We start from the raw sequence: 19,073 nt of genomic DNA, 5'->3' as shown, positions 1-19,073 counted from the left end.
AAGTCTAAAATCAATGGGGGTAACAATTCTGCAGCAATAATTAACTGTTCACTCAAACAGAAAAACATATCAGAATTTTGACAAATTTCTATTAACTGAAGCAATGAAAATATTAAATCAAAGAAAACATAATGGTTTTTATGCTACTTTTCTTCTATTTTAGGCACAACACTTTAATAAATTACGCAGACTACAAAACTTTACTACATCAATTATTACAAAAGGCTGAGTGGAGAGATTACTTATCTGAGGGAGCACAAAATCAGTACGCAATATGGATTTCATTGAAGCTTGTCAACTCTCCTGGATTAAATTATTGGCGCTGTCTCACATAGTCCCAAGTCCTAGATGTAGATAGGATTCTGGAAGTTGCAGTTACTAGGTTAGGAAAGCCACGCCCAGGCTCCCCTGTGAAAAACATATCAATGTGTTAAGCTCCTTAGCAAATCACATCTAGATTAAGTTCAAAATATGTTGTTTTTTTAACTTTGCAAATCTCCATCTCCAAACAAACTTTTTCTACTTTCTCAATAAAATACAACAAAATTTTTGACATTAGAGCCACGGAGAAACAGAGCTCTATCTCTGAGATGGCAGTAATCCAAGGGTATTTAGTAAGCAGTTACTAGGATCTACGAAATGGGGGGCACTATCACCATGTTGGGGGAAAAAAGCTACAGAAATATGTACATCTTCGTCATGAACCTGACTGCTGAGTTTATACAAGTGGAAAAGGAACCTCACTCGTTCCGTCCCTGGTACCTCCACAGCGTCTCCCGTCCCAGTCTGCCTAGTTGAATGTAGGGCCACTTTAAGGTAAATCCTAGCCTCCGGGCTGTCCTTCCGCCTCCCAGGATTCTGCTAGGCCGCTCAGTTGGCAAGCTTAAACTCCAAAGATTCCGCAGTCTCCGTCTTTCAACGATCACGTCAGAGACACCAAGGTTAGCACAGGAACATTAGTTTCCAAACTCCCACCCGCCGCACAAACAGGCGGGAAGGTTCCGCTGCCAACCTGCCTCTCCGCCGCGCACATGGCCGGCCGCAGCTCCCACCCCCGCTGCCGCGCAGGCGCCGGGCGAGCCGGGACTTGCGGTCGCCGAGAGCGGATCATTCCGCCGCTTTCTTTGTGTGGCTGAAGCGCTAGAAATGACTTATTTTCCTCCCCTTCGTTAAAAAATCAGACCCTCTTTCTCCTCTCTCCTCCCCGGAACAGAGTCAGGGAGTGGGTAGTAGCGAGATCTGCCGACGACTGCAGAGGCGGAAAATCCTCGGAAGAGGAGTTGACGAGGGCCGGGTCCGGGAGGGATGCTGGGAGCTTGACTCAGTCGCACACCATGTGTCCCTCCGCGCGCAGCACGGGGACTTTTCGGTGGGGATTTTGGGCGCCGACCAGACGCGGCATTTTCGGAAAATAGCGCCCTGTGCAGCTGAAGCGCTTTGTGTGTAGCGGGGCCGTGTCAGCCCGGCCGGGTACGAGGCGCCTTGGGTCCCCGCACCACCTCCTGCTGCCTCCCCGTCGCCGCTCCCGAAGCTTTTCCAGGTCAGTGCGGGTCTGTGTAGGGCCCTGTTACCACCGGATGTGGAAGTTGATCTCTTCGCTGGTAAAAAATAATTCCACTTCCCCCGGAACCCAGATCATCCCCGCGATTTCCTGTTTATTGCATTAAGGCGCCGGGTTTCCGGGGCTCCTGGCCCCGCTTATTCCGCGGGGGTCGGCGGGGTCGGCCTGGGCGCCCGCTCCGCCCGCCCCGCCGCTGCGCTTTGTCCGCTGGGCACCCCGCTTCTGGGAGGGGCGGGCAGACATGGTGGCGGCCGCCGCCCCCTCCTCGGCCCTGGCGTGCCGCGGCCTCCTAGCGACTGCCCGACGGGCCCGTCCGGCGCGGCCGCCCCAGGGTAGCGATGGGGTCGAGCTGAGGCATCGGGGGTTCTGCAGGCGACTGGAGGTTGGCGGTGGGCGGGAGAGGGAGGAAGACAGGCGCGGCCAGGCCTCGGCCTCTGGGCGCCACAGTATCCTTTGTCTGGGCAGCCTGACGGCCCCACCGGGCTCTCCGGAGAGGGTAACGAGCGACTGGGGCGGCCGGTTTTGGGCGCTCTGTGCTGCGGGGTCGAGAGGCGCTCGGGCCGGGACGGGAGCGGCCGGCCCGGACGGAGTTAACGGGAGAGCCAGGCCTGTCCCGCGCGGGGCCGCCGCTGCGACAGACTTGGCCGCGGGGCCTGGAGTCCTGAGGGGGAGAAGCCTGCGGTTCTGAAGGCTCGGGACTTCTGCCCCAAAGACTTCACCGCCGAGACTGCCGGGTGCACGGCCTCAGGGAAGAAGTTGAGAATTTTGCCAGGTCATCTCTGCCAGGGCACAGTTCATCAGTGTGTGTTTAGTGTGTTTTGTTGAAGCTCTCCAACTGTGTTGAATCAGCGTGCCTAACCTCAAGGGTGCAACGTGAAAACTGAAACCACCTTGGTTTGGAATGATACAGGCCTGCTTTGTGTGTGTCTTCCTACTTTAAGCTTGTTTTCAGTCCAGATACTCTTGCTTTAAATCTGATTGGACTGTGGCGAGCAGACATCTGTTCAAAGGAGGGGCAGAGACCACAGTGCTTCGGAAGGGGGCTTGATAATGTGGAAACATTTTAAGTTTTTTCTCCGGACTGTTTTGCTCTCTCGATTCAGGCAAGTTACTGAAGCATAATTTTTATCTGGAAAAAGGTTTGATGTAGTCTGTAAATGGTCCTTGTAAAGTACATGCCCTCCCAGAATTAAAAGATGCCCTCTCATATATTATGCAGAAGTTAGTGGACAGACATTCTTTATTGCAGATAGTTTATCTCATGGAGAGACCCAGCCAACTTGGTTTAAATCTTTTTCTCACTGACGTATAACCATCAGCTTTGATATTTCCATTTCCAGGCTCAGACTTTGAATTTAAGGAAACTAAAGATGGCTTTTCTTTTCTTTTCTTTTTTTTTTTCTTCCAGGAAAAAAACCCTTTACATGTTAACATAGATATGTTAAGAGTGACATCTTAAATTTTTGCAAATCTTTTTAATGTCTGGTTCAATAGTAAATTCTCAAATCTTCAGACTGTTGTGGTTAGCACATCATGTAACCTCTGGAACACTCCACTGTACACTCATACTTAAAAAAAAAAAAATGTGTCATTCTTACCCTGCTTTCACCATGCACGTCAAATCAGGATGTTATGCAAGACACATTTTAAGAAGACGAATAAGATTGATTCCCATGCCTTTTTACTGGGCTCTAACTTTTTTAAAAGTTGGAATTTAGGTGCCTAAACCAAATCACGGATAAGGATTGCATAATCTGCGTATGATATCGGAGACTCAGGAGCATTTGAAAATATTCCTAAGTGATTAAAAATTTTAATTCCAGTACATATTTGTAATGATTTACACAAGTAACGCGTGAATTCCACATTACATATGCTTGTGAACACTTGTGTAAATGTTATGTTTAAACATAGAACATGTTGAAAACTATAGGAGGTACAGATTTTTACAGGGAATTAATTCTGCAGTGAATCCTTTGGTGAAATCAAGAATAGTTTGCGGAGACATAACCCTTAAGAGTTCTTTGTCTCTGAATCATTCTGGCTTTTCTAGGTTGGGAGACAATTATTCTTAATTGATTAATGTGTAAAAACTTAAGGCAATACTTAGTGGTTTTGAAAGGAAGCTAAGTTTGTTTCCAGTTGTTTCTGTCAACTCTAGTCTGAATCTGTCAGTGTGTAGTTCTCTACTGTTCATCAACAGGAAGCATCTGGTCATTCTTTGTGTAATTGTTAGAAAACACCAGGTGTATTTTTAATGTTTGCTATTTTAAATGAAAATAGATTGGATCTTGGTTAATTATACTTGCTTGGTTTGGCTGGGCACCGTGGCTCACTTTGGGAGGCGGAGGCAGGCAGATCACCTGAGGTCAGGAGTTCGAGACCAGCATGGCTGGCATGGTGAAACCGCGTGTCATGAGGAATTCAGAAGTTACATGAAGTTTTGAATCATGAATTTATTTTTGAGGGTGCATGAGGCAGTTACCCAGTCTCTCTTTGTAAGTAGCCTGAGTTCAAATGAACTCACCGATGGCCTCCATCTCTTCTCTCTGACTTTAACTTTGCAAACATTAAAAAATGAACCCACACAAAATCATGACATTCGGAGCCAGAGCAACTTAGTTTCCTTAGTGTCATCTATCCCGTCCTCTCCCCTCCCCAACTACTATTATGATTTCCAGCTAGTAATCACGATGTTTCTATAGCTCTGATGTCTCCTTTGAGACAGCTATAGTTAGTATTACACCTTTCTGAAGATGTTTGTTCCTTCATGTTTTCTAGAAGGTAAATCTAGCACTAGATGAGATGAGTATTAGGGCCTGTGTTTTTTTCTGTGTGTTCGCATCACAGTGCTCAATACAGAGAAGATGCTTTGATGCGATCAGCTGTCAGTTCAGTTGTTGGTGGCCTAGTGCACCTTTCTCTCTCTCCTTCCCTTTCCTCCTCCTCCCCTTTCTCTCTCCCTTCCCACCCTGGCTCTCCCCTGCCCCTTTTCTTTCTTTGACAGGGTCTTGCTTGCTCTGTTACCAAGGCTGAGTGCAGGGTACAATTATATTTCACGGCAAGCTCCACCTTTCAGGTTCAAGCAATCCTGCCTCTGCCTCAGCCTCTTGAGTAGCTGGAACTATAGGTGTGTACCAACACATCTGGCTAATTTTTTAGTTTTTTTGTAAAGACAAGATCTCACTATGTTGCCCAGGCTGGTGTCAAACTCCTGGACTCAACTGATCAACCACGGCCTCTCAAATGTTGGGATTACAGGCGTCAGCCACCATAGCTGTCCGTGAATAATTCTTATGTTGGTAGAACAGCTTATTGAAAGAGCAAGGTTAGCCCCACTTTACTTTGTACTGGTTATATTATACTTGGGGTATTGGGATGGCTTTTTGGGTAGCATACTATCATAAGTGAGACCTTGCATTCATTCTCAGACTCTTTCAGAATCATCTGGAGAGCTAATAAAAAAACACACAGAGGCTCAAGATTAAGTAAGGTAGGAACAGACCTCTGTTTTTCTCATTTCCAAGGTGGTGGACATGTTTAAGTGTTGAAATCACTTATCTGTAGAGCATAAACGTGAGAGAAATTTGAAATGAGAAAAAGTTGAAAAAATAGGGTGTTTGACCTAAAGAAGTGAAGCTTCTTTTAAGAAGTAACAGCTACCTTTAAGGATTTAGAGGTCTGTCACACAGAAGGATCAGATTTGCCTTGACCAGAATGAACTAGGGTCAGTGGGTAGAAGTTTAAAAGGAGCAGATTTCAGCTCTCTTCCAAGAGGTATTTCCTCAAAACTGTGGAAATAGAATGGGTTGTTTTGGGTAGTAGTCTGTCCTACTCACTGACAAGTTGGGGATTCTAGAGTAGAGGAATTGTGCTGAAGGAGAATTTGGGCCAGGTGTCTTCTACTTACCTATAAACTTTAAGGTTTTATTAAATATGCCGAGGTTTACAGGTGGAAGCACAAAAAGCTAATTGATTGAACCAAGCTGATTAACTTAATTGGATAATAGTTTTTGCCTTCTTGTATAAAGAGAAATGAGTGTTAAGTGAGAAGGCTATTTCAAGAAGGGCTTTAAACCACACTAATTTGGCAGACTCAGAGCCTTAAAAATGGGCATACCTTCTTGACGTGAAAATTCCCTTTAAAGGCATTTTTTTGATGTAGTAAAGATGTGTGTGAAGATTTAGCTGTGAATGTACCAACTGCTGTTTTGTAGATAATAAAAGCTGTGTATTAATGCCTTTAACCCCCACAGTAATCATATAAAGTGGGTAGTACTATTTTTGTTTTGCAGAAGAGAAAACAGGCATAGAGAAATTAGGTTGCTTGCTCAAGGTAGCTGAGTTAGTAAGTATTAGGACCAGGCCTTGAATCCAACCAGTGTGACTCCAGAGCCAGTACTCTTGATCATAATGTGGTAAAACTGTAAACAACCTAAATGTTTCACAGTGATTGTTAGGGTCTATCCCTACAGGGGGTACTGTCTACTCAGCCATGAAAATGATGAAAGGATAATATAAAGACATGAGAGGATGTCTTGGTATACATAAGTGAGAAAAAGTAGATTTAAAAACATGATTTCATTTTGGTAAAAAAAAAAATAATATATTGATGTCTGGAAGGATATGTGCCAAATTGTTAAATGGTTATTTCTGAATATAGTTTTATAGATGATTATTTTCTTTTTGCTTATTCAGATTTTCTAACTTCTGCAATGAATATGAATTATTGTGTGTTGTAATTAAGATATTAAGATGTTATTTTTCAATAAAAATATTAGCATAAGCTGAGAAATTTGGGTTTATTCTCTGCATTTTAAGTAAGTTCGTGGAAATTGTACATAAATGAAAATTTGTAAATGCATGTAGTGTTTTGTAATTTTTTGTTTGATTCCTTATTCTGGAAGTAATGTCAATTGAATAGAGAAATATATCACTGACTCCTACCACCTTACCATAATCAATTCTCTTGTGTTTTGTTAATCTTATGTGTAATATTTTAAATATTTATCCCAGCGTCATCCCAGTTAGTTACACTGTAGCTTTGTGATTTTAGGCAGTTTACGTAATCTTTCCGTGTCTCAGTTTACTTCTTTGTAAAACGGGGATTATTATAATACCTAGCTCACGATAATTGGAAAGATTAAATGAGTTATTTTATATAAAGTGAACAGAATAGTACCTGACACATAGTTAATAGCTCAATAAATGTTAGCAATTATAGGATAACCGTTCACTATTCAAATTCCTAGGGTTTTGGAATAAGACTTTTTTTTGATATGGGCAAGGTAGTAATGTGTAACAGAATTCCGTGCAATACCCGCCTTCATTTGTTACTATTTCTATAGCAAAATGTATGAATGGTTGCACTAAATAGGATAAAGACCATGAATAGCTTCATATCAGTTTGCATAAGGTTTAACACAAGATGAGTTAGTTGGGGTTTCAGTAGTTTTTTGGTTTTTTGGGATTGCAGATAAGGAACCTATTAAGTATTTACTCAATTTTTAGTCTTATAATATTAAAACATCTTTTCATGGTATTATATAGTTTTATAGTACTTGGTAAATTTAACAGTCAATTAAAATACTGGTAGCCGAGCACGGTGGTGGGCACCTGTAATCCCAGCGACTAGGGAGGCTGAGGCAGGAGAATTGCTTGAACCCAGGAGGTGGAGGTTGCGGTGAGCCGAGATTATACCATTGCACTCCAGCCTGGGCACAAGAGCCAAGCTCTGTCTCAAAAAAAAAAAAAAAAAAAAGGAAAACGTCCACCTCTATCTCCTTTGGTTTAAAAAATACTGAGCAAACTGATACTGTGATTTTATTTTTTTTAATTTTAAATTTTGAAACTTTTAGGCTGGGTGCAGTGGCTTACACCTGTAATCCCAGCACTTTGGGAGGCCATGGCGGGCAGATCACTTGAAGTCAGGAGTTTGAGACTAGCCTGGCCAACATGGTGAAACCCCATCTCTATTAAAAATACAAAAATTAGCCAGGCATGGTGGCATGTGCTTATAGTCCCAGCTACTTGGGAGGCCAAGGCGGGAGCATCATTTGAGCCTGGGAGGTGGAGGTTGTAATGAGCCAATATTGTGCCACTGTATTCCAGCCTGGGTGACAGAGAGCAAGACTCTGTCTCAAAAAAAAAAAAATTGAAACTTTGAAAAACTACCGCTGTTGGTCTTGTGATTCTCTTATTAAGAATATCCTAAAATAATGGTGTGATTATATTACATTATATAGTATCATTGTTTTCTAAAAGAGCTTTGAGCATTCCTATAACCCAAATAGCTTGTTTATGTCTCATTACACTTGAGGAATAAAATTTTTTTTTTTTTCTTTTTTCTTTTTTTTTTTGAGACAGTGTCTTGCTCTGTCACCCAGGCTGGAGTGCAGTGGTGTGATCTTGGCTCACTGCAACTTCAGCCTCCCAGATTCAAGCGATTCTCCTGACTCAGCCTCCTGAGTAGCTGGGACTACAGGCACACACCATCATGCTCAACTAAATTTTTTTTTTTTAAATACTGAGTCTTGCTCTGTCACCCAGGCTAGAGTGCAAGGGCACGATCTCGGCTCACTGCAACCTCCGCCTCCCGGGTTCAAGTGATTCTCCTGCCTCAGCCTCCTGAGTATCTGGGACTACAGGCGCGTGCCACCACTCCTGCAAATTTTTTTGTATTTTTAGTGGAGACAACGGGGTTTCACTGTGTGTTAGCGAGGATGGTCTACATCTCCTGACCTCATGATCTTCCTGACTCTGCCTCCCAAAGTGCTGGGATTATGGGTGTGAGCCAACATGTCTGGCCCAAGATATTTTTTTTTTGGAGACACAGTTTCACTCTGTTGCCCAGGATGGAGTGCAGTGGCATGATCTCAGCTCAGTGCATCCTCTGCCCCCCAGTTTCAAGTGATTCTCCCAAGTAGCTGCAGTTACAGGCACCCACCACCATATCCAGCTAATTTTTGTATTTTTAGTAGAGACAGGGTTTAGCCACGTTGGCCAGGCTGATCTCGAACTCCTGACCTCAAGTTATCTGCCCACCTTGGCCTCCCAAAGTGCTGAGATTACAGGTGTGAGCTACTGCACCCAGCCTATAGTAGTGATTCTTTAAAGGAGGTGGGTAGATGCCACTATATCTGCCTTTAACACACCTGTTCTGTGGTTATGGAGACTGAGATGGTCATAAAAATTACAGTACTGAATTTTGGAATTAGGTTGATTCTTATTATTATAAGAATTTTGGATGTATAGCCCCTTCTGACTCCTGTAATCCTTTATGTCCATAGCACTTACTGTAAATCCAAACAGGAAGAAATAATTACTAGTATGGTGCTTGCTTCTGCAACACATGTACTAAAATTGGAACGATGCAGACAAGATTAGTGTGGGCACAAGGAGGACACATAAATTTGTGATGGGCTCCATGTTATTTTTAATAATAAAAAGTAAAAAAAATTAGTATGGTGTATACTATACCTTTATCTCCTAAATGGGTTTGTGTGAACTCTATGATCTTTGCCCATGTGACTACTTTTCCTGTGTTCCTTTATGTGTTTCATTCATAGAGACTCTCCGTTTCTATTCCTTAGTGCTATGGTCTGAATGCTTTATCTCCCCAAAATTCATGCTGAAATCTTAATCTCCAAGATTATGATATTAGGAGGTGATTAGCTCAGGTGGGTAGAACCCTAATGAATGTGATTAGTGCTTTTATAAATGAGACTCCAGGCTGGTCGGGGTGGCTCATGCCTGTAATCCCAGCACTTTGGGAGGCCGAGGTGGGTGGATCATGAGGTTAGGAATTCAAGACCAGCCTGGCCAAGATGGTGAAATCTTGTCTCTAGTAAAAATACAAAAATTAGCTGGGTATGGTGGAAGGAAGGAGCCTGTAATCCCAGCTACGTGAGAGGCTGAGGCAGGAGACTTGCTTGAACCCGGCTGGTGGAGGTTGCTGTGAGCTCAGATCGTACCACTACACCCAGTCTGGGTGACAGAGTGAGACTGTCTCAAAAAAAAAAAAAAAAAAAAAGACTCTGGCAGCTTGTTAGCCCTTTCTTTCATGTTAGGTTAATAGCAAAAAGACTGCTGTCTAGAAGCTGGCTCTTAGCAGATACTGAATCTGCCAGTGCCTTATTTTGGACTTCTCAGCCTCCAGAACTATTAAAGATAATTTTTCTGGGCTGAGTACAGCGATTCATGCCTGTAATCCCGGCACTGTGGGAGGCTGAGGCGGGAGGATTGCTTGAGACCAGCCTTGGCAACATAGTGAGACCCCATCTCTACCAAAAAAAAAAAAAAAAAAAAAAATCATTTTCTGTTGTTTGTAAACCACCCAGTTCATGGTATTTTGTTATAGCAGCTCAAACAGACTAAGACTTTACCTTACTCCTGTATGTACTAGATAGAGTCTACTTTGACATCATTCATTCATTTTATATTTTACTGGACTCCTGTTGTCAAATTTTTCCACCGTCGATTTCTTCTGTTTTCCCTCACAGGTCACAGCATATTTGTGGAGGAAGGTGAGTAATTAGGAAGACTTCTTGGCCACTATAAATTTATGCTGAACAATTCCAAATAGACCCTTCCTATTTTCTTGGCAATCATCTTATTAATTGCATTTTTCTGTTGTCTTATATTTCTTCTTCCTCTTTAACTCTTCTATTTAAGTGAAAAAGAAAAACCAGGTGTAAGCTTGCACATTTTTTTCATTGTCACCATAACAAATCTCTATTCTTTCATCTTATTTTGTAAATTGAATGGAAGAAGAATCTTGCTGCCACAGTTAAGTTTACCTCTCTTGTCACTTTGATTGTTATTTGCAGTGTTTTTTCTTCTTTACCTTCAAATATGTACAGACTTCTGTACTTTGGGAGGAAAAAAAATCAGTTTTGATTAACTGCTGCTACTGTTCTTTCCAGCTATCTGCAGCATTTCTCTTCTTTATTTCAGAAATTTTAAGAATTGAATTATAGTTGCTGCCCTGAGTTCTTTTTTTTTTTTCAGAGACAGGGTCTCAAACTATGTTGCCCAGGCTGGAGTGCAGTTGCAGCTCACTGCATCCTTAACCTCCCCAGGCTTAGGTGATCCTCCTACCTCAGTTCCCGAGTTGCTGGGATTACAGGCATGTGCCACCAAGACTGGATAATTTCGTGTTTTTCTGGTAGAGACTAGGTCTCACTGTGTTGTCCAGGCAAGTCAAGTCCTGAGTTCTTTTACTGCTACTTTCCTAACTTACGCAGTTTTGGAATATCATAATTCAGATTGTTGCTTTAGAGGACATCCTTTTTGTCGATTATATTGGCTTCATCCTGACTCTTTTCAGTTAGTATATATGTGTTACTATTTCCACCGAGGCTTCTTAATATTCTTTCCTTGCTCTTTGTGTTAATTTGCCATCCTGGTTTTCCCTTCTGATTACTACTTTTCTGATTTTTTTGTAGTTTCTCGAGCCTCTTAGCACTGTTATTCTCATCAGTACTTGATTCTTTATTCCCCTCTCTCTGTCTTCTCTCAGATGTTTTACATGCTGATGACTCCCAAATGTGTGTCCCATGCACGTTTGTTCCTCCAACAGTTTACTGGATATGTCTGTTGGAAAATTCAAGGAATTTCCATCCCCCCCTTTTTTTAAAGACTGAGTTTCGCTCTTGTTACCCAGGCTGTAGTGCGGTGTTGTGATCTTGGCTCACTACAACCTCTGCCTCCCGGGTTCAAGCAGTTACCCTGCCTCAGCCTCCCAAGTAGCTGGGATACAGGCATGTGCCACCATGCCTGGCTAATTTGGTATTTTTAGTAGAGACAGGGTTTCTCCACGTTGGCCAGGCTGTTCTTGAACTCCTGATTTCAGGTGATCTGCCTGCCTCGGCCTCCCAAAGTGCTGGGATTACAGGCATGAGCTACCGCAGCCAGCTTCCTCACGTTTAGATTTATTATTACTTAGCTTTTCACCTGCTCCCAGATTTTCTTTTAATCTCATCATTATCATACTTAAATCTTTTTTTTGTTTGTTTGTTTTGAGATGGAGTCTCGCTCTGTAGCCCAGGCTGGAGTACAGTGGCGGAATCTTGGCTTACTGCAACCTCCGCCTCCAGGGTCCGGGTTCAAGCAGTTCTACTTCAGCCTCCCAAGTAGCTGGGACTACAGGCACAAGCCACCATGCCCAGCTAATTGTTGTATTTTTTAGTAGAGATGGGGTTTCACCGTGTTGGCCAGTCTGGTCTTGAACTCCTTACCTCATGATCCACCCGCCTCGGCCTCCCAGAGTGCTGGAATTATAGGTGTGAGTCACTGCGCCTGCCCACTTAAATCTTTAAGTAGTCTGCAATGCATGCTTTTACATTATTTCTTATATATATCAATCAGCACAGTTGTTTTCCCTTTATTGGCTCTCAGTTTGTCCTGGAATTCTGCACTGCCTATTATTTGCTCTCTTTAAACTTTAGATTCTCCTTCCTTGAATCCGTTTTGCGTATGACTGCCAGAATAATTTGTTTTTGAAAAATTTTTGAACCTGTTGCTAAACATACAAGCCTGAGGAGAGAACATGTGCTGTTGACCTTTGCACTGTCTATTCTGTCAAACAAAATGAATTGAACCTGTGCTGAATAAATGTTTGAAAGGGTCACCATTTGGTCAAATCTTTGAATGACTCCCAGTTTACAAGATAAAGTCCAAATTCTACTTTCTGACTTTTAAACCTTTTTATATTATATTCTTCTTCAGCCTTGATCCTTACTCTTCAGCATTATTAAGCTGGTGTTATCTTGCTCTGATATATCTTGCTTAAGCACAACTCCATGCATTCTTCCTTTAACTTGCCTGTCAAAGCATATTCAGGGATGTTTGCCCTGTGGCCGACATTGTTCTAATCTCTGGTGTTACAGTAATGAACAAAACAGGAGACAAAGTCCCTGTTTTCTTGGAGCTGACATTTGTGGAGAGGGACACAAACATGTGACATTAGGTGGTGATGAGTAAAATGAAAAGGAATAAAAGTAGACAAGGGGATAGACTGGCGGCATGTGGTGGCTCTCTTAGGTAGCCTGGGAGAACTACTCCCTGGGTGTCCTAGACTGCAGGAGCAAAGTTATCTAAGCAGAGTTTTCTAGGCAGTAGAACCAATATATGCTAGACCCTAAAGTGCGAACACATTTGCCTTGTTCAACGAATTGCTAAGACTTTTGTGGTTAGAGCACGGTAACTAAGGGGGAGAATGATAGTTAAGCTGAGAAGGGATGGTGGGGAGAGAGATTATGCTTCAAATCTTAAGTCCTTCATTGAAGAGGCCTTCCATGACTACTACTACTTGTTTGTTAATATAAGCCTTGGAACTTATATAACTATGGAAGTAGTTTTCAGATGATTGTTTATTCTGATTCCCAATAAAAAATGTATCTTACATGGTAATTGTGTATATATGTTACTACCTGCATGTGTGTGTGAGTGATAACTACATTTGATATATGCTGATATTTTCAAAAACATTGGCCTTAACCTACTAAAGTGATTTCACAGTTGGTTAATAGGTCATGACCAACAGTTTGAAAAGCACTAATTTATGGTGTCTATACACATTTAAACAAAACACTGAACTACGAACTACTTTTGAAAAGCACTAATTTATTGTGTCTATACTCATTTAAACAAAACACTGAACTACGAACTCTACACATTTTTTCAGTTTGTGAAATATTTTTGGTTGAAGATCTTGCCTTTAATTTTTTTTTTTTGAGTTGGAGTTTCGCTCCTGTTGCCCAGGCTGGAGTGCAATGGCGCGATCTCGGCTCACTGCAACCTCTGCCTCCTGGGTTTAAGCAATTCTCCTGCCTCAGCCTCCCGAGTAGCTGGATTATAGGCATGCACTACCATGCCTGGCTAATTCTTGTATTTTTAGTAGAGACAGGGTTTCTCCATGTTGGTCAGGCTGATCTCAAACTCTCGACCTCAGGGGATCCACCTGCTTTGGCCTTCCAAAGTGCTGGAATTACAGGCGTGAGCCACCATGCCCGGCCTTTGCCTTCAGTTTGTGTATGTGTAGGTTTATAGTGTTTATAATAATGCTGAATAGAAAGGACTTGTTTAATTTCTTTTTTTTTTTAACTACGCACCTGCAATTGTCTTGAGTTATCAAGGGCTTGTTTAATTTAGTAAACATCTGTTGAGTGGTATATTGCAAGCTGCTAGATACTAAAATACGTATAAGAATAAGGTAAACTATTAACCTTTACTCATATAAGGGTTAAAAAGGAAAAAAAAAAGATAAATCCCTGTCTGACTTCCTAAGGCTTATGGGAGAGGAAAGCTTGTAAATAAATAATTTGTAATGTGATGGAATCTATCTAATAATGGAAGTGTGTTAAGGCCGCAATGAGAGAATAAAGAAGTGTTCTTTGCTGAGAAGGTCAAGGGAAACTTACTGGAGGAGGTAATGTCTGAACCGGATTTGGAGGGAGAAGAGGACTACTTGGTCAGGTAAATTCAGAAATGGAAGATTTCTTAGGTAGAATAGCATAAAGGAGTGAAATCATGAGACAGAATAGCACATGAGGATAATTGTAGGTAACCCTGTATTAGAATATAAATCCAAGGAGGAAATGGTGAGTGATGAGGCTGCAGTGAGGCAAGGTCACATCCTTAAAGGTCTCAGATGGATTGGAGTTAACACTTATTTAATGATTATGCATATTAGGGGAAAATACTATATAGTCAGAATTTTAGGAAGTTGCCATATGAAAAGTAAGATACTATCTCTCAACAATTCCAAAACAGCCAGTTTTTTTCTAGTGATGAAATGTATGACTGTTTCCTCAATTGTGCCCTAGGGGAAGATGGCTTACATTTATGGGCTATGTTGTACAAACAAAAAATCTTATAAAACGTTAACTTATCCATTACAATGAGAAGTTCATTCCATAAGATGCATTTGAGAACTGAGACCTACTGAGGAAATAGATTCACATTTCAAGCTTATGCTGGGACTTATGAAGTAGAATGGTGGGTAGCCAACTGTTTAAATCATTTTCAAGTTAAATTATACATATGGTTCAATGTCACTGTATTCTGTAGGTGATTGGAATACATGATTATATCTGCATTCATTTTGGAAAGGTATTTTTATAAATTTGACCAAACCACAATTTAAGACTTTATGACATTTAGGATATACAAATTTTAAAGAAAAAAGAATATACAAATTTAAAACAGACTGAGAGAAGTGTGTGCAACATATGTAATAAACATACGTAATAATAAAATGGAAAAATATGTAAAAAATATGAATAGGCAGTTTTGGAAGAGGAAACGTAAGTGGCCAACAAACATTTGATAAAGATGTGCAGTCTCGTTAATAGTTTGAGAAATGCATATTAAAACAGGCAACAATAGCATACTCTAGCTGTATAAAAAAATGAGGAAGCTCTCCTCTCTGTGAACTAATAGGAAAAGGTCTCTGGGGTGTGTTAAGCCAGAAAAGCAAGTAGGGAACAGTGTGATATAGTAATTTTTTTTTTTTTTTTGGTGATTATAGAAGTACCAGAAGGATACCTGTGAAACTAGTAAAGGTGATTACTTGTTAGGGTTGTAGGTTTGGGGTGGGCCGAGGAGGAGCAGTGAGTAGTGTTAAATACTTCTGTTGAGAATTTTCAATGTATACATTTCTGTGTTTGGGTTTTTGAGCTATAAGAAAGTATTGTCTATTGAAAAAAAAGATGTGACGTAGACCTTATAGAACTTACTTGATGACCAACTGTCTTAGTCCATTTGGGACACTATACAAAATATAAACTGGTGACTTATAAACAATAGAAATTTATTTATCACAGTTCTGGAGGCTGGGAAGTTCTAAGTGGTGGCAGATTCCATGGCTGGCGAGAGCCCATTTCCTGCATTGTAGATGGAGCTGCCTTGCTGTGCCCTCATATGGTGAAGGAACAAAGCAGTTATCTGACAATAATTCCATTCATGAAATTATGAAATTATGAATGGAATGATAAAGTTTGCCCTCATGACCTAATCATCACTCAAAGTCTCTACTTATTAATACCTCACCTTGGGGTTAGGATTTCAGCATGTTAATTTTGTGGGGACACAAACATTCAGACCAGCTATATGTAGAAGATAAGGGAGAGGGAAGAGTTGAAGATAGGTCCCAGATTTCTAAATTGGGAGGTAAAGAGGGTGATAATGTTATCAGGTAATGCAGAAGGAGGATTAGGTTTTGGTATGGGCCTGGGAAGTTCTGGATGCTAACTGAACAAAACAAAAATTCCATATCTAAAGTACACAAATTTTGCCAACACACACTAAACTAAAAACGAGTACCTTACTACTACTAGTATACCTTACTACTAGTAGTAAGGTACTCGTTTTTAGTTTAGTAGTACTACTTACTAAACTAGAAACAAATACTACTAGTACCTTACTACTAGTACTAAAAACGAGTACCTTACCACTAGTAAGTAAGGTACTCGTTTTTTGTTTAGTGTGTGTTGGTGTAATTTATGTACTTTAGATATGGAACTTTTTAGCTTATCTTAAACATGAATATTAAGTAGTCATCAGTAAATATTTTTTATCCTCAGACATTTATATTCTGGGTTAAGTTTTATAAAGTTATGACTAACTTTATAGTTATAGTAGGGACACTGATAAGCACAGGTAGAATGTAGATAGAGAAATAGGGAATGTATATCTGATAAATATGTAGCTTAGGTAGAAAGTAAGAACTTAATTTATTAGCATGGCTTCAAGTGTTATTTTTTTTTTCCAAGATGGAGTCTTACTCTATCACCCAAGCTGGAGTGTAGTGGCACAATCTTGGGTCACTGAAACCTCTGCCTCCCAGGTTCAAGGGATTCTTCTGCCTCAGCCTACCAAGTTGCTGGGATTACAGGCACCTGCCACCATGACCAGTTAATAACCTTTTATTTATATATTTCTACTTATTTATTGAGATAAATAATAAATATTGAGATAAATAAATTAAAGTTTCTTATATATATAATGTAAATACAAATTTTTAAAAAGATATTTTGCCCAGGCTGGAGTGCAGTGGTACAGTCTTGACTCACTGCAACCTCCGCCTACCAGGCTTAAGCACAGCTCCCGCCTCAGCCTCCTGAGTAGCTGGGACTACAGGCGTGCACCACCACACCCAGCTAATTTTGTATTTTTAGTAGAGGCAGGGTTTCACCATGTTGGTGAGGCTGATCTTGAACTTCTGATCTCAATGCTTGCCTTGATCTCCCAAAGTGATGCATGAGCCACTGTGCCTGGCACATGGTTCCAATTTAATGACATCTTTTGGTATCTGAAATTCAAAGAAACAAAAATAGTTTTGATTTTTTTAAGACAGACCTAAATAAAAAAAATAAAAAAAAAAAGCAAAACAAAAATAGTTTTGAATAAGGAAGTGATCTTTATGGTCGATGAGATTATACTGTAATATTTAAAACTGAGGTTTAGGCTGGGTATGGTGGCCTGTAATCCCATTGCTTAATCCCATTGCTTTGGGAGGCTGAGGTGGGTGGATCACTTGAGCCCAGGAGTTCAAGAGCAGCCTGTGTAACATGGTGAAGCCCTGTCTCTACAAAATTGTAATTTGAAAAATTACCTGGACGTGGTGGTGTGTGTCTGTAGTCCCAGCCACTCGGGAGGATGAGGTGGGAGGATCTCTTGAGTCCAGGAGGTACAGGTTGCAGTGAGCTGACATTACAACACTGTACTCCAGCCTGGGAGACAGAGCTCTGAAACAAAAACAAACCTCTTTGAAGTTGAGGGAAGTTTCTAACAGCATAGAAATTTTTTTTATGTAGTACATAACCGTATATAAGACAAAGAGGTTTAACTTAATGGAGACAAGGAGTCGTAACATGTTGGGTGTTGCTTAAAACAAGCTCTTGGCCACGCGCAGTGGCTCATGCCTATAATCCGAGCACTTTGGGAGGCTGTGGTGGGCAGATCATGAGGTCAGGAGTTTGAGACCAGCCTGACCAACATGGTGAAATCCTGTCTCTACCAAACAAAAATTAGGCGGATGTGGTGGTGTGCCCCTGTAATCCCAGCTACTCAGAAGGCTGAGGCAGGAGAATTGCTTGAACCTGGGAGGTAGAGGTTGCAGTGAACCAAGATCATGCCACTGCACCCTAACCTGGGTCATAGAGCAAGACTCATCTCAAAAACTAAACAACACAAAAACAAGCCTTGCTATATAATTTAGCGTTTAAATTTTTTTGAGGGAATTATATTTCAGAATCTGAATTTTGAGGTCCTAATTTATCCATACTACTTTTACCTGAGTTTTACTTGGCTAGAGTCTAAAATTAAATAAAAGAGGAGCACAGATAAAGCACATACTTGCAGGACTTACAAATAAATGTAGTAGTTTTTTTCTGGATTTATGTTAGTAAGGATTTGGGTATGGAATAGTAATGAAAAAGAACTACTTTGTAATTCTATTTTTTCCTTTTTTAATTGAGATAGGTCTGTCTCTGACACCTAGGCTGGAGTGCAGTGGTGCAATCTCAGCTCTCTGCAGGCGTCGACTTCTGGTGATCCTCTTTAGCCTCCTGAGTATCTGGGACCACAGGCTGATGCCATCACACCTGGCTATTTGTTTTTTATTTTTTGGTAGAGACATAGTTTCTCCATGTTGTCTAGGCTGGTCTTGAACTTTTTGGTTCAAGTGGTGTGCCTGCCTCAGCCTCCCAAAGCACTGAGATTACTACAGGCGTGAGCCACTGCACTCAGCCAGTAATTTTTGCTTGAGATTCAGAACTTTTAACCATCATGTCTGAAGAGGAGACAGTTTACTAGTAAAATTTTAGTTTTTAAGATTCTTTTATTGCTGGCTTAGTCTTTCAAAAAAATGCTGTAAAAATTACAAATAATATAGAATCTCATGACAACTGGAGATGATCTTGTTTATGTGAGAGTGAAAAGGGGCTGAAACTTGCCATTCTGTCACCTCCAACCTGTGCTTACTCTTTAGCCACTGCCTTTCTTGCTACTGAAATCTGGAGCTTTGGGAAACACAAATTGAGAAATGCTGGATTGGACTGGGCTGGAGTTTTAGATGGGCTCTAACCTCTTCATATATATTTAATATATATATAAAATATATATGTAATATATATAACATATATTACAAGCCTCAACCTCTTGGGCTCAAGTGATCCTCCCACTTCAGCTTCCTGAGTAGTTGGGACTACAGGCACACACCACCACACCTGGCTGACCTGTAGCTCCTAAGCTCAAGAGATCCCCCCACCTTAGCCTCTCAGTCATGTACCACCATACCTGGCTACATTTTAACTTTTTATAATAGATTTGTGTATACTTAATGATAGTAAACCATAAAATAGACCAGTATCTAAATATATTTTATGCATTCTTGACATATCTAACTTTTTCGTAAGTTTTAAAATATGCAGTTTGTGAGTTTTGTTTTGTTTTTGAGATAGTGTCTTGTTCTGTTGCCCAGGATGGAGTGCAGTGGTATGAACATGGC

At 41.0% G+C, this 19,073-nt stretch overlaps 1 protein-coding gene and 1 non-coding gene across 15 annotated transcripts in view; both read left to right on the top strand.

The window, feature by feature from the left end:
• Positions 1 to 1,323: 1,323 nt before the first annotated feature.
• Positions 1,324 to 19,073, top strand: part of GABPB1 (GA binding protein transcription factor subunit beta 1) — a 76,375-nt gene continuing 58,625 nt past the window's right edge. For 7 of the 14 annotated variants that reach the window (XM_078334239.1, XM_078334237.1, XM_078334236.1 and 4 more), the window contains exon 1: positions 1,324 to 1,540. Coding sequence is in view for 7 of the 14 variants with exons in the window: in XM_078334238.1 (XP_078190364.1) it covers positions 1,578 to 1,601 (24 nt within the window). In the remaining 7 variants the exon portion in view is untranslated. Of the gene's footprint in view, positions 1,602 to 19,073 lie in introns of all 14 variants that reach the window. The other 7 variants (XM_078334238.1, XM_054239645.2, XM_078334235.1 and 4 more) reach the window with 1 other exon arrangement.
• Positions 8,894 to 8,995, top strand: LOC118145297 (U6 spliceosomal RNA). The gene has a single exon (XR_004730423.1). It is a non-coding gene; the product is annotated as a U6 spliceosomal RNA (small nuclear RNA).

Source organism: Callithrix jacchus, chromosome 8 (assembly GCF_049354715.1).
Source record: "Callithrix jacchus isolate 240 chromosome 8, calJac240_pri, whole genome shotgun sequence".
Lineage (NCBI taxonomy): Eukaryota > Metazoa > Chordata > Mammalia > Primates > Cebidae > Callithrix > Callithrix jacchus.
Note: the sequence above shows the minus strand (reverse complement) of the source record. Positions and strands in the feature narration are given on the sequence as shown.